A 14333-nucleotide genomic window follows, 5' to 3' on the forward strand; every position below is an offset into this window, starting at 1 on the left:
CTGCTACTACAAAAAAAAAGCTGTTATGGATATTTTTATACAAAAGGATCTTTTTCTTCTTTGATCTTTTTAGGGAATAGGTCTAGTAGTGGCATGTTTGGATAAAAGGATATGTTCAGTTTAATAACTTTGGGGGCATTGTTCTAAATTACTTTCCTGAATGTCTACACCACTTCATAGCTCCACAAACAATGCATTAATGTGCCTTTTCCCCCATAACCTCTCCAGCAATTGTCATTTTTCTTTTTTTGCCTACTTTGTCAATCTAATGGGTTTGAAGTAGAATATCAGAAGTTGCTTTAATTTGTATTTTTCTGGTTATTTGTGATTTGGAATTTTTTTTTTCATATGGTTGTTGACAGTTTGTACTTCTTTCTTTGGAAACTCCCAGTTTGGAAAACAATTTTCGTTGTTCTTTATGAAAGTGCTGATTGGAGTCATATCTCATTACAGTTCCAAAGAATTGTACTAATGCTTTGTTGTATTGGACTTTTGTTCATTTGGATAATTCTTGAAATACATGGCTTATCAGCTGGGTCTCTGGAACTGCTTTTATATATTTATTTTTATCCTAGTGGTTTATTTGTAAGGGATTTGGACCTGGATAACTTAGCTGGGATAATTGAACCCTCAGGAGTCAGTGGTTAAGGCATAAAAATCGTTTCCGTAGGCTAACCTAACTAGTATTTTCTTTTTTTCGGAGTCTGCTATTTGAAATGTTAAGCTGGAGTCCTGTTTTGTTTTATTTTTTAACCAATACCTGATTGCATAAGTTCCTCACTTTCTTCTCTTTCCAGTTATTGGCCACATTTAATACAGTTCCTGTGTGCACTGGGCTCTTGGTAAATGTTAATATATAATACGGCTCTAGACATAATAGCCCTTAGCTCATCACTTTCTGAAACGTTGAGCTGGTCTTTTCTGTCTAGGTGCTCCCCTGGAGGTGTTGACACTTTGGGAAATGTATTCAATTCATTTGTAGGGTTTACTGTTCCAAGGAGCACTAAGCTTTGAGTTGTTCTATCCCATCTATCGCAGGGTAACTTTCTGAAGCTGAATATCTGGTTCCCGTCACTGATATTTATCCAGGGCAACAGTCATTCAGAACCAGGTGATCAGTTTGGGTTTGTCCTAAACAAGCTTGCTTATTAGTTTTTAATTAAGAAAGACAGTGCTCTGTGCCCCGTACACCCCTCCCCCAAACAATTTTTGATTAGCATTGTTAAGAATGGATGCAAAAAGTTGTGACCTATTATGACAGTCTATTAGCTGATGAGTGATTTAAAATATTGGTCAGAGAAAAAAGAATTTAAAAAGTAATTTCCAGAGATGATAGTGCCCTGTTCTTAGGCCTCCTCCATATAAAAACCAATAGTATTCCAAGCAGGTTCCTTTTGTTCCAGACTCCTCACAGGGGATTACTTTTGTCCAATTACATTCTCCCCTGGGTAACAAATTGGATTTCTAGGTACTAATCTTTGCCCTTCTGCCCCCAAATAAGGATTTTTCTTCCCTCATCTTTCTGAGCACCTGGAAACACCTCAGCCTTTAGTGTCATTAGTCAGCCTATCTGAGGAATTTAATATCCACAGCTGGGATGAATGGCTTTGGTGGGATCATATCCTGTGACTGAGTGAAAACAGCATAGGAAGGGAGAGGTATTGCAAAAATGTGTGGAACTGCTGCTTGGCATTAAAAGTATGCCTAACATAGCAGAGCTTTGATACAGTCTTTTGCAAGCTTCCAAAGGGAAATTTTAAGGGTGATTAGGAAGGGTAGGCTGAGTTTGACTATGCTTAATTATTCTTATTTTCATATTAGCTAATCTTTAAAAAATGTATTGGAGTAAAGCAGATTTGCAAATAAGTCCCCTAAGAATTTTTCTTTTTGCCTCCACCCTCTTGGCTCATCTCTCTCTATGTTCCTGGGCTTTCATAGAAGAGTTTATAAATTACCATTTCCAGCCAACTGACCCAAGCTGCCAGGCCTAGGCCACTAGTGTACTCCAGAAATTTTTTATTGTTTTGAATTAGAAGCTCTTATTCTCCTGTTCCCTAACCAAGTTGAGCAATCATTATTTTCTGACTGGCTTTAAAATCTCTGAAGTTTTCATAACAAGGATTACTGGGATTTTATCACAGTTCTTAGGGTATTTTTGTAGTTTAGGACCATGGCATAAGAGCTATCTTGAACTTTGTGTTCTAGTTGGTTTGTTCATTTTTTCAGATGTTCTAGTTACCCGAGGCTGTATTTTTATTTATTCAAGTTCATTGTAGTTCTCAAGTTGCCAGCACTTCCTTCTAGTGCTAATTTAGACCTTTTATACCTCTTTTCTAGGAAGAGAGGGTCAGTAGTCATTATAATTTAATTTTTATGGATTGCTCTGATGACAAGTCAAATATGTTCAGGTTAGTGAGAGTGGAGTATGGGCAAAAACAATGAACCAATTCTGTCATCTCTCAAGTTTTCTAAACCTTACCTACCTTAAAAGACTTAGCAGGTGTGGTAGGACTAGAGCAGAGCTAATAAAGTACCACCAAGTCTTCCCATGCAGAAAAGCCTGGAAAGTTAGTGTCAGATTTGGATTTATAGCACTGGTGAGCTGGTAAATTTTAACAACTGCCTCTCTGGGGGGAAATGTACACGACATACTTTAAAATTTAATCTGCATTATTAACATTTTCTCCATCACTTTCTTAAGTCTAGATAATCAACAAAATAATAATTCTAGCTCTGATTTGTAGCTTTGCCAATTTTTGAGGTGTAAATGCTCACCCTGAAAATTTAACAGTCAACTCTTAAGAACTGTCCGCTGGCTCCAGTACACAATTGGCTTCGTGCCTTTCTAGTAGTCTATAGAAGGTCTCAAGGGAGCATCGGCTCTGGGACGAAGCAGCCTGTAAACATTGTGTGGGAGAGGTGTGACAGCAGCATTCTGTTTTGCTCAGTGCTGCACAAGTTAAGCTCAGTTAAGCCTCTGGGTCTGGTTGTTAGCAGTAAAACGTAGTCTTGAATTTTTTTTTGACAAGGAGATCTTTCAGGTTACTGGGATGATTAGAAAGAGGTAGTCCTGGCAATGTGCTATATGTATGAAATATTCAGAGCCAAAGTACCAGGCCATTCCTAGTTGTTAATTTCGCTTTCTTCTCTGGACATGCCATGAATTCCTGATACAGATTACAGTTTATCAGCGTAATTCTTCCCCAGAGAGCATAGTACAGAATTGAGGAAGGAGCATAGCAGACTGGAGCATTAGGAAATGGTCATGAACAGAATATACAGTATAAGACAGTAGTTTTAATGTTTAATGCGTTTCAGTATGTAAATTTTATGGTGAAAGAGGAAATATAAGTCACAGGAACTATAAATTTAATTATTGAAAAGGATAAAGTTGACCTTCTCTGTGAAACTTGCCATAATTTGGAAATCTTTTTAACAAAGTAGCCTATGAGGGAAGAAAAGAGGTCTAAGAGCAAAATCTGTATAAATAAGGGCTTAGGTGAACTATTAAAAAGATTCTGTGGCACAGAAGGAATGTGATCTTGTGGTGTCAGATGGAACTTCTTGTATATAGAATCTGTGCTTCATACTATAACTAGGAGAAACTGAGTAATGAGTTTTCTTCCCAGGTGAGTTTGCCTCATCCCTAACAGCCAAATGCATCTTCTGCCCCTGTGGTTCCATGTAGCTTCTTACTAGGGATTTGTTTATTCTAAGGAGCATCTTGTAGAATTTGTATATCTTTGCCTCTTTTCCATAATGTTGAAAATTATAATATGAGCTAACTGAAGAGGGAGCATTTGGAGTGTTATTAGTGCTTTAGTAAAAGTATGTAGATCACTATTGGCTTCTCTTGGGAGAAGTAGGGAAGGGATTATTAAGTATCCTTTACCTTCCACTTCATTTTCTATATAAGCCATGCTAATATTGTTAGTACCTAAAATGGAAGAGAACTCTCTATATAACAGTATATATGTTATACAAACCACAAATCTCAGAAATCCAGCACACCCAATTTTTTTTTCTCAACTTGCCAGGTCTGGATGTCTGTTTCTGTGTGATTCGTGTTATCACTAGAACAATTCATTTCGTGGTTTCTCCTCATGTACTTTGAAGAAATCTAGAGGTATACATGCTTGGGCCTTCTAAGCAGTTTAAAGAGTATTACCAAATAAACCCACATAAATCATCAGCATTTCTATATATTACCAACAAAGTTCAAGCAGCAAGAGATAGAAAGAGAAATTCCGTTTAAAATAACTGTAGACAACACAAAAAAAACAAAAAACAAAAAACAACTTAGGAGTCTACCTGCCAAGATAAACCCTGGAACTAAATGAACACAACTATAAAACACTTTTCACACAAATACAGTCAGATCTGAATAGTTGGGAAAACATTAGTTCTCGTGGGTAGGCAGAGCCAATATAATAAAAATGACAATTCTACCTAAATTAATCTATTCAGTGCCATAACAATCAAACTATTAAAAATTATTTTATAGACCTAGGAAAAAATAATAATAAAATTCATCTGAAAGAACAAAAGTTTAAGAATATCCAGGGAATCAGTGAAAAAAAATGCAAAAGAATATAGTCTAGCTGTACCAGATCTCAGACTGTATTATAAAGTGGTAATTATCAATAGAGTGTGGTACTGGCTAAGAAGTAGAGTGGTAGATCAGTGGAATAGATTAAGTACAAATTACATTATAGTAAATGATCATATCAATGTAGGATATGATAAACCCAAAGATCCAAGCTTTTGGAACAAAAACTTATTATTTGACAAAAACTACTGGGAAAACTGGAAAACAGTATGGCAGAAACTAGGTATAGACCAACATCTTACACTATATAGCAAGATGGGTCAAAAGGGGCATGTAATTTACATCTAAAGGGTGATACCATAAGCAAATTAAGAGAACACGTAATAGTTTATCTCTCAGATTTGTGGATAAGAAAAAAATTTAGGACCAAAGAAGAAATAGAGAGCATCGCAAAATGTAAAATAGATAATTTTCAATATATAAAATTAAAGAGTTTTTGCACAAACAAAACCAGTGAACCAAAATTATAAGGAAAGCAGAAAACTGGGGGAAAATTTTTGCAACAAATATCTTTGATAAAGGCCTGATTTCTCAAATATGTAGAGAACTAAGTCAAATTTATTATACACACACATACACACACACACTCATATAAAAGGTCATTCTCCATTGATAAGTGGCCAATGTATAACGAATAGGCAGTTTTCAGACAAATCAAAGCTATCAATAGTCATATGAAAAAAATGCTCTAAATCACTATTGATCAGAGAAATACAAATTAAAATAACCCTGAAGTACCACCTCATACCTATCATGGTGGCTAATGTGACAAAAATGGAAAATGTTGGATGGGATGTGGGAAAATTGGGACACTAATGCACTTTTGGTAGAACTGTTAACTGATCCAACCATTCTGGAGAGCAATTTCGAACTATACCCCAAGGACTGTTCAACTTTGCATACGCTTTGATCTAGCAATACTAAGTCTATATCCCAAAGACATCCAAAAAAAAGGGAAAGTAAAAAAAATAATTATAGCAGCTATTTTTGTAGCAGCTAAGAATTGAAAATCAAAGGGATGCCCATCAACTAGGGAATGGCAAAGCAAGCTTTGGTATGTGATTGTAATGGAATACTGTTGTGCTATAAGGAATAACAAACAGGATGAGTTCAGAAAAACCTGGAAAGACTTACAAGAACCAATGCATAGTGAAGTGAACAGAACCAGGAGAACGTTGTAATCAGTAGTAGTGATACTGTTCTATGAAGAGCTGTGAATCACTTAGCTATCTTAGCAATACAATGAACCAGTCCCAAAGGACTGATGATGAAGCTTACTATCCTCCAGAAAAAGAACTGGTATTAATTGAATACAGACTGAAGCATGCTATTTTTCACTTTCTTTCTTTCTTTCTTTCATTTTTTTCCCTTTTATTCGAGTCTTCTTGTACAAAATGACTAATATGGAAATGCACATGTATAACGTATATCTGACTGCTTACCATCTCAGGGATGGGGAAAGGGAGAGAAGGAGAGAATTTGGAACTCAAAACTTTAAATAAAAATGCTTTTAAAATTGAAAAAAAGTATTACCATTCAACAGAAATAGCATGTTAGAATGGTGTACCTGTGTCTGTAAATCTTGGTGACCTGTTCCTGTCCCTATTCCAGGAACACACTTCTAGCTGAAAAGTTTAGTTTTTGGAATTGAATTAGTTGGATTGATTCACAAAGATTTGTAAAACTAAAGTCTACCTTGTAAATCTTTTGTAATGCATTTAACTTAAGCAAAACCGTAAAACTATCCTTGTCAGCATAACTAATTTCTATCCTCTTGTGGGTTTAAGTCTAGATTGGCTTGAACATTTTGCCATTATTTCTTTTTGAATTTCATACAGGACTTGCCACCTTCTATTTATTGTAAAGTTAGTTGCTATCACTAAGTAGACAGTCTTAGATGCTTATAGTATATCTCTGGTCTTATATGCTTGTTATGAGGAATTTTAAAGTAGAGTCCTTTTTTAAAAAAAATTACTAAGCGATACTTTAAAGAGATACACAGCTACCAACATTAATTGCTTGTTCTTGACCCCTCCCTTCCCTGCTTCCATTCTTTACTTTCTCCTTCCTTTCTTCCCATTCTTTCCTCCTTTTTTCTTCCTCCCCCCTTTCTTCTTTCCTTCCTTCAATCTGCAGAGAGATTTTTTTGACTCTTAACAGTTTCATAATGTTATAAGTCCTAGATAAAGTGAAATGATTTTTGCCTTACAAATTTCTATTCTTTCCCATGATGAACTTGATTGGAAGGGGACATATCACCTCTCTCCTCCCACTTTCTTTATTGAGACACTTTAGCCCCGAATCCACTAGGAAGGCATGGGTAAGCTTGTTTCTTATTGCTTCATTTTTTGAGGGTCATACCTCTTGGATTTATGATCTTTGGGAACGTGATGCTTGAAGTGTGGTACGGAGAGCAAAAAATAGGAATCATAGGGGATCTTATATACCTGATGACTTTTGGCTTCTTATTATTGAGGCTTCCTTGGAAGAAATCCTTTTTAAAATATAATGAAAAAACAAGATTTTTTTTTTCATATCAGCAGATTGGGTTTCTCTTTGTAAATCCCTTTTCCTGCCTGATTGAGTACCTGTTTGCTAGTCAGTAAATATTTGTTAAGAGCCCACTGTGTGCCAGGCATTATGCTATATGCTGAGGATACAAAGAAAAGTTAAATGTAGTCCTTATTCTCAAGGAGCTCACAGTCTAATGGGAGAGACATATGCAAACAACTGTGTATAAACAAACTAGATACAAAAAGACAACGTTGGAAGTAATCAACAGAGAGAAGGCACTACAACTAAGAGGGACCAGGAAAGACTTCATGAAGAAGGTAGGATTTTAGCTGGGAAGGAAGGGAGCCAGCCAGGAGATAAGAGTTGAGAGGGAGGATGCTCCCAGCCTGAAGAATGGCCCCTGAAAATGCCTGGAGTCTAGAGATGGGAGTGTCTCTTTTGAGGAATAACAAGGAGAACAATGTACTGGATTGAAGAGTACAAGAATATAGGGAAAGGTGGGGGATGGGAGTGGCTCATGTTATGAAGGAATTTGAACACCAAACAGAAGATTTTATATTTGTACTTTATGTCACCCAAAATGCAATTTGAATTGTTTAGGCTATGACAAGATACCTATTCAAATAAATAGATCTCTCATTTAATTTATGAGTATCTTCTTCATCAATACCCCCCTCTCATAAACTTTGTAACCTGTGCAGTTTATATCCATGTCTTTTCCACTATTCCTCAGTAGAGATGCACCCATCTGTGTACCCATTGTGATATAGATAGATAGATAGATAGATAGATAGATAGATAGATAGAGTCAGTGAGCATTTATTAAGTGATTACTATGTGCCAGGCACTGTGCTAAGCACTGGGAATACAAATATAAGCAAGCAAGAGTCCTTGACCTTAAGGAACTTACATTCTAATAGGGTAAAGACAACACAAAGAAGGGAGCTTTGATGGGCAGGAAGTGTCCTGGAAGTTTGGGCTCCAGTAGGATAAGGCAAAAACTCACCTCTCCGAGCTGAGAGGCCAAGGGTCCTGGCCCATAGTAATCACTGAGGAGGAAGCTACAATGATGGTTCTAGTAGAGAAGGCATGGTTGGCATGTGTAGTGGAATTGAAAGTGATTAGTGACACCACCACCACCGCCACCCCCCCCCCCCCAGCCTGATCATTAAGGTGGAAAGGTAAATTTTTTATTTGGCAGCTTATTAAATTGAGGCTTAATAGGACCTTCTTATTTGATTTATTTCATCATGTGTCTATGCTGACAGAATGCCATTTTCTGCTTGTTTTAGCTGTACGTCTCTTCAGAAAGCCGCTTTAACACTTTGGCAGAGTTGGTTCATCACCATTCAACAGTGGCAGATGGATTGATCACCACTTTGCATTACCCAGCTCCCAAGAGAAACAAACCCACCATATATGGAGTGTCTCCTAACTATGATAAGTGGGAGATTGAGCGGACAGACATTACCATGAAGCACAAACTTGGAGGAGGGCAGTATGGAGAAGTGTATGAAGGTGTATGGAAAAAATATAGCCTAACCGTGGCTGTAAAAACCTTGAAGGTAAGTACTGGTGTGCAGCATACTTTTACTGTATGATTTATGCTTATAGTGAGTAAAATAGTTCCCAATAGTGTGTCACTTAAGTATAGTTAGTTACTTTATTAAATAATGAAAAGCAACATAGCCAGAAATTGTGCCGTCCATGAATAAGTCCAAGCTTATAAGTTAGTCTGTGCCACTTTGTTCATTTTAATCCTTCTAATTAAGTTTCTATGTAAGGATTGAATTATCCACAGTTTTAATGTGTTGGCACACATGGGTAGAGGTGAGAATGACCAAGATTCTTGGGTATAATAGGATTAGTTTTTTCAGTCAGTCAGTCAGCTAGTATTGATTAAGCTCTTACTGTGGTTCTAGTTATTGTACTAAGAGCTGGGGATTTAAAGGAAGGTAAAAAGGGAAAATCAGTCTCTACTCTCAAGGAGCTGACAATCTAATAGGGGAAACAAGATACAAGCAAAAATGTACAAACAAGATATAGACAGGATAAATTGGAGGTAGTCTCTAAGGTAGGTATTAAGATTAAGAAGGACTGGAAAAGGCTCCTTGCAGAAGGTGAGCCTTTAGCTGAGACTTGGAGGAAGCCTTGGAAGTCAGGAGGCAGAAATAAGGAAGGAAAGTGTTCTAGACATGGGAGACAGCCAGTGAAAACAGTTAGGTATGGGAGAGGTCATATTTGAGAAGCAAGAAAGAGGTCAGTGTCACTGGATTGCAGAGTACATGTAGGAGAATGAGGTGTGGGGAGATTGTAGTAGGAGGTCAGGTTATGAAGTAATTTGAAGGCCAAATGGAGGACTTTGTATTTGATCCTGAAAGTGATAGAGAACTACTAGAGTTTACTGAATGAAGGGGCAGGGTTAGATGACATAGTTAGATGTGTGTTTCAGGAAGATTAATTTGACAGTTGATTAAAAGATGGATTGGAGTGGGGAAAGACTTGAGGCAAGGAGATGAATTAGCAGTAGTTAAGCTATGACATGATGAGGGCTTGCACCAGGGTGGTTTAAGTGTCAGAGGATACCAGGGTAGCAATGTCATCAGAATAGAGCCAGGTTTCAGTTAAGTGCAAGAAGACAGATGGACCAAGAAAGGAAAAGTTTTAAGATTTGTTATCTTTGACCAGGCATTCTAGAGAGCTCAGTGGAGGGGTTGGGTAGCTTTAAACTGGGAGTTTAAGTTGGGGATTGGGTTCAGGAAGGTGGGAATAAAGTGGTCAGTGGGAATTGGAGAATCAGAGATTCAGAATCACTGGAATGGGGTGGGTTTTAAAGGGTGAAAGTATGTTAATCATTGAAGAATGAGTTCAGGTAGTTTATCATTCTCCACAGAGGTTTGGCTTTGGATGGAGTTTTACCAGGGCTTATAATTCAGAAGCTGTGTGTGTGTGTCAGCCAACCTTAAGTAACTTTTAGAAAGAGGTAATTACTAAGGTGGTGCAATAGTAACTGTTGGTACAAAATATTCCCCCAAAAGTCTATGACACATTCTCTCATAAGTACAGATAGAGTCCAGGGGAAGGGGGGCTCAAGAATAGAGAGCACAGATGGCAAAGGGGTCACAGCTCCCATTTGATGGATGTAATTTTCTCTTATTCGTGGGGAGATTGAGAAGTTCCCCATAAGCGTGGTGAATCTTCATTTTGCCTTTGGCTACCAATTCTACCACTGCTATCAGTTGATACTGGGGACTTTATTTTTTGAAAGGTTCTTTGGAAATTATGAATTTCAGCTAAATGCAGGTTTTAGGTAGCTATTTACTCTTGAGATTTCAAACAAAGAAAAACTTTTGAGTTGAGATCTTCTAAGAGTTGTTCCAAGTGGCTTCTCTTACCTTCTTTGAAAGTGAGCTGCATAAGGTATCTCCATATATTGCCTCTCTCCCCTTAGAGATATAGCAAGATTATATTAAAGCCATATGATACAAGAGACTTTATGATTGAAATGATCCTCATACTTTATTACTGGCTGTGATTTCAGCCTATTAGAATAATGCTTAGAATTTGCGATTTCCAAAGGTAATACTTTCTTTTGAAGTTCTTTGATATAGTGAGGCCCCCAAGGAAAGGTTTTTAATTTTCAACTTAACTCCTTCAAAGTGTGGAACTCCACAATCCATTCTACTTCTAAATCTTGTGATTCTGTAGCTTTACTTGGGACTACAGTGTCCCCTAGTGTCGACCAACATTATTTTCTGATTCCTTTAGCTGAACTGTGGTTACATTGAATTACCAAGAAAAATGGAGTTTCAGTTCTTATTGTAGATAACTGTAAATAGAAAAAAGAAGAAACATCCAGCCACTCACTCATGAAAGAGAATGAAATTAAAGTCAAAGTCAGAGTCATTGAAAATCAGAATCGAAAAGAACTTCAAACACCATCTACCCTTCTTTCTATATGAGGAAACTGAGGCTCCAAGTAGGCAAAGGACTCCTGGGAAAACTCATGGCAGACTTGGTACAAGTTTCTTGACTGGAACTTCAGAGTTCTTTGCACCATACCGTGCTGTCTCTCACTGTTGTTCTGTTATTAGCAATGTCAAGCACTTTTTCTTTCTAGAGGTTATGCTAATGTAACTGGAATTTTCCTTTAGTAGTACCACAGCTAAATTGGGAAACTCTTATTCCCAACTGGTTAAAGTGAGTAGTAGATCCACCAGAAAGAATCTTAGAAATCATTCAGTTCAACCCCCTCCTTTTATAATGAGGAAACCAAAGCCTGGAAAGATTGAATAACTTCCCCAGGGTGACACCAGTAATAGGTAGTAGACCAGGATTTTAACCCAGACCCGCTTAGTCCAAATGTAATGCTCATGAGGGAAGATTCCATTTTATTGAGGTTAACTCTTGGCATTAGCAAAAACACTGTCACAGACTAAACAACAGAGTAGGGGTTATCAAAGGAGACGGGGTCTTAGAATAGAAGTAAAAGCCCCTGGGTGCTACTGGTTTCTGGAAATAGTCACAATAATGTGCCACCTAAACATTGATGTTGTGTTTCAGTACCTAGAAGTTGGCTTCCACAGAGTCAGCCTAGAGTGTCTAGAGGGAATTTCCTAACCTACCCTCAGCTGACAAATCAAAACTAGAAGATAATGCTCCTCACTCTTCCTCTTTTCTTTACTTTTCGTGGGCCCCTTGTTACTAAACTAAATTTTTAGGGTGCTGCCAGAGGTGGGTGACAAGGACAATGAAAGGACTGTAGACTATACCACATGAAGATCATTTCCAGAGTAGGAAACACTGGGGGGAGGGGGTCCTTGAAATAGATCGTTGTTGTTGTTTGTCCTTTCTCAAAGAGGACCAATGATATCAGGAGGGTGTTGTCTTGACTTGCAAGTGAATTGGATTTAAGTGAAGCAGAGCTGTGCAAAGTCATCAGCCTCGCTCTCTCCTCCAGAGTCATTGGAGTCCAGTCACAAGACATAGGTCAGGATCATTGACAATGACCCTGGTGAAATAGAAGAGTCGAGGTGGAGACGGTTTCTTCTCTAGGTCCCTGATGGGTTAAGATGTGTCTGTCCTGGAAAGGTGATTTTCAGTAGGGAGAGAATGTTAGAAAGTGATGTGCTAAGATACGGTAGTAGAACACAATGAAAGGAATCCTGCCGGGATGGAGGTGGAAAGGGCATATGACTTTCCATGAAGGGGACCATCTTAGAAGCAAGTATTGATTCTTATATGGCAGACACCTTAAGGTGGAGATTTTTTAGGCTTTAAGGGTGGGTGTCTAGTTGAGGCAGAGGTGACTTAGTGCAAGTTTAAAATCTCTTTTTGTTCACCCACAAAACTTACATAATGCCTTTTCAGGTGGCCCACTGAAAAGCTAGTCTATGAGTTTGGGTGGCCGGTCTTAAATCTCACATTATGGTCTTCAGCTCTGGATACCTTGGACGAAGAAGGCAGCAGGGAAATCAAGCAGTTGAGATGACAAAGAAAGTAGTGTGACCAGAAGTGTCAGACTCACTTCCCAAAACAGCCTTTCATAATCCCTAGGACTTGTCTAGAGCCAAAAAGCAAGAAAGAGAGGGGAGTTATTTGAGGGTAGCATCTCCAGCTGCTCCATAGCTTTAATTCGCACTAGGTATTGACTTAGATTTGTTGGGTAGATATTTGGGGATGTGGGTATACATGTGCTTCACACTTGGAATATATACAAATATGCCTACCGGACAGGGTTTTTTCTTACTAATAGGGAATTCTCAGAGAAAGGTGTGTTATGCATTGTGGAGGGTGGGGACAGATGTTGAGGAGTTGGGGTAGGGCAGCCATCGGGGGGAGTGGGTCTTGGAAGATCGCCTTGGCCCATAAGTCCCATTATGAGAATTGGGGACTCCCGTTTATGGTTGAAAAAGACTGGAAATGAGGCATGGTAAGAGGCCAAGATGTTTAAAGGAGCCAGGAATTGGAGAGAAAAGGGAAGAGAATAAGTATTTATTTAGTGCTTAATATGTGCCTTGTGCTAAGTGCTTTACAAAATATTTTCTCATTTGATCCTCATAACTCTATGAGGTAGGTGCCCCCTGTTATCCCCATTTTATAGTTGGGGAAAAAGGGGCAGGTAAGTTAAATGACTTACCTAGGGTCACACATCTAGTAAGTGTCTAAGGCTGGATTTGAAGCCAGGTTTTCCTGAATCCAGGCCCAGCGCTCTATCCACTGAGACACTTTGCTGCTTTTAATGAAAAAAGACTGTTAGCCAGGTATTAAATTTACTCTGGAGAAGAAAGAGTGACTTGGAGGTCCTTACACAATAGCGACAAGGATTTTGTCAGCCTGGAGGAAAGATGAAAGTATGAAACAGCTTGGCATAATAGATAGATCACTGACTGAATGAATGAGCATTTATTAAGTCTGCTTTGTTTTAGGTTCTCTGCTAAAAGCACCAGGGATACAAATACAAACAAGCAGATAGTCCCTGCCCTCCAGAACCTTACATTCTAATAGGGGAAGGCAACATGTACAGGACAGTGGTGTCCGTAGAGGAGGGTTTGGGACAGGGGAGTCCTAGAGAATTGTGATTGGAGCAACAGAGAGTTGATTGACATGTCCTTATAAGGAGCTGTAGTATTAATTTTATTACAGTTTTGCAGGTAGAATCAGAAGGGTGGGGGGGGTTAGGGTGGGTAGGGGTGGGGGTGGGCCAGGTGAGGATAGAAGGAAAGATCACTAGTGTTTTGCAGAATAGCATGGAGATGGCCAGAAAGTGTCATGAAGACTCTCATCAGGCAACATAAGGCAAAATGCTGATTGAGCAGAGCTCAGAGTCCCAGAGGTGGGACTTTCACAGACTCTGGAAGACTTCAGACCTCAGATCCTGGTTGTATGAACATGGATAAGGCACTTAGCCTCTGAGGCCCTCAGACTCCTCCTCTGTCCAATGAGGATAATAATAGCACCAGCCTCACAGAGTTGTGAAGATCAAGTGAAACAATGTATGGAAAGCACCTGGGAAATCTTCAATTGCTCTATAAATGTCGGCTACGCCAGCTCCTCCTTTTGGTCTCTTTTGAGGGTGTGAGAGAACAGTCAGCCTTGGAGAGGCGGCCAAAAATGCGATGTCTTCAGGAAAAAAAAAAAGCTGAGTTTCAGTGAAGAGCAGAGAATGGATAGAATGTGAGAAGAGATCTACAATAAATAGGAATTTAAT

The 14333-nt window shown here is 38.6% G+C and overlaps 1 protein-coding gene across 2 annotated transcripts in view; it reads left to right on the forward strand.

Annotated features, from left to right (window-relative positions):
* The window catches only part of ABL1 (ABL proto-oncogene 1, non-receptor tyrosine kinase), a 204490-nt gene that overhangs the window by 162696 nt on the left and 27461 nt on the right, over positions 1-14333 (forward strand). For both annotated transcript variants that reach the window (XM_036751080.1, XM_036751081.1), the window contains exon 4: positions 8416-8688. In XM_036751080.1, the coding sequence (XP_036606975.1) occupies positions 8416-8688 (273 nt within the window). The remainder of the gene's footprint in view (positions 1-8415; positions 8689-14333) is intronic.

This window comes from Trichosurus vulpecula, chromosome 3 (genome assembly GCF_011100635.1).
Source record: "Trichosurus vulpecula isolate mTriVul1 chromosome 3, mTriVul1.pri, whole genome shotgun sequence".
NCBI classification, from domain to species: Eukaryota; Metazoa; Chordata; class Mammalia; order Diprotodontia; family Phalangeridae; genus Trichosurus; species Trichosurus vulpecula.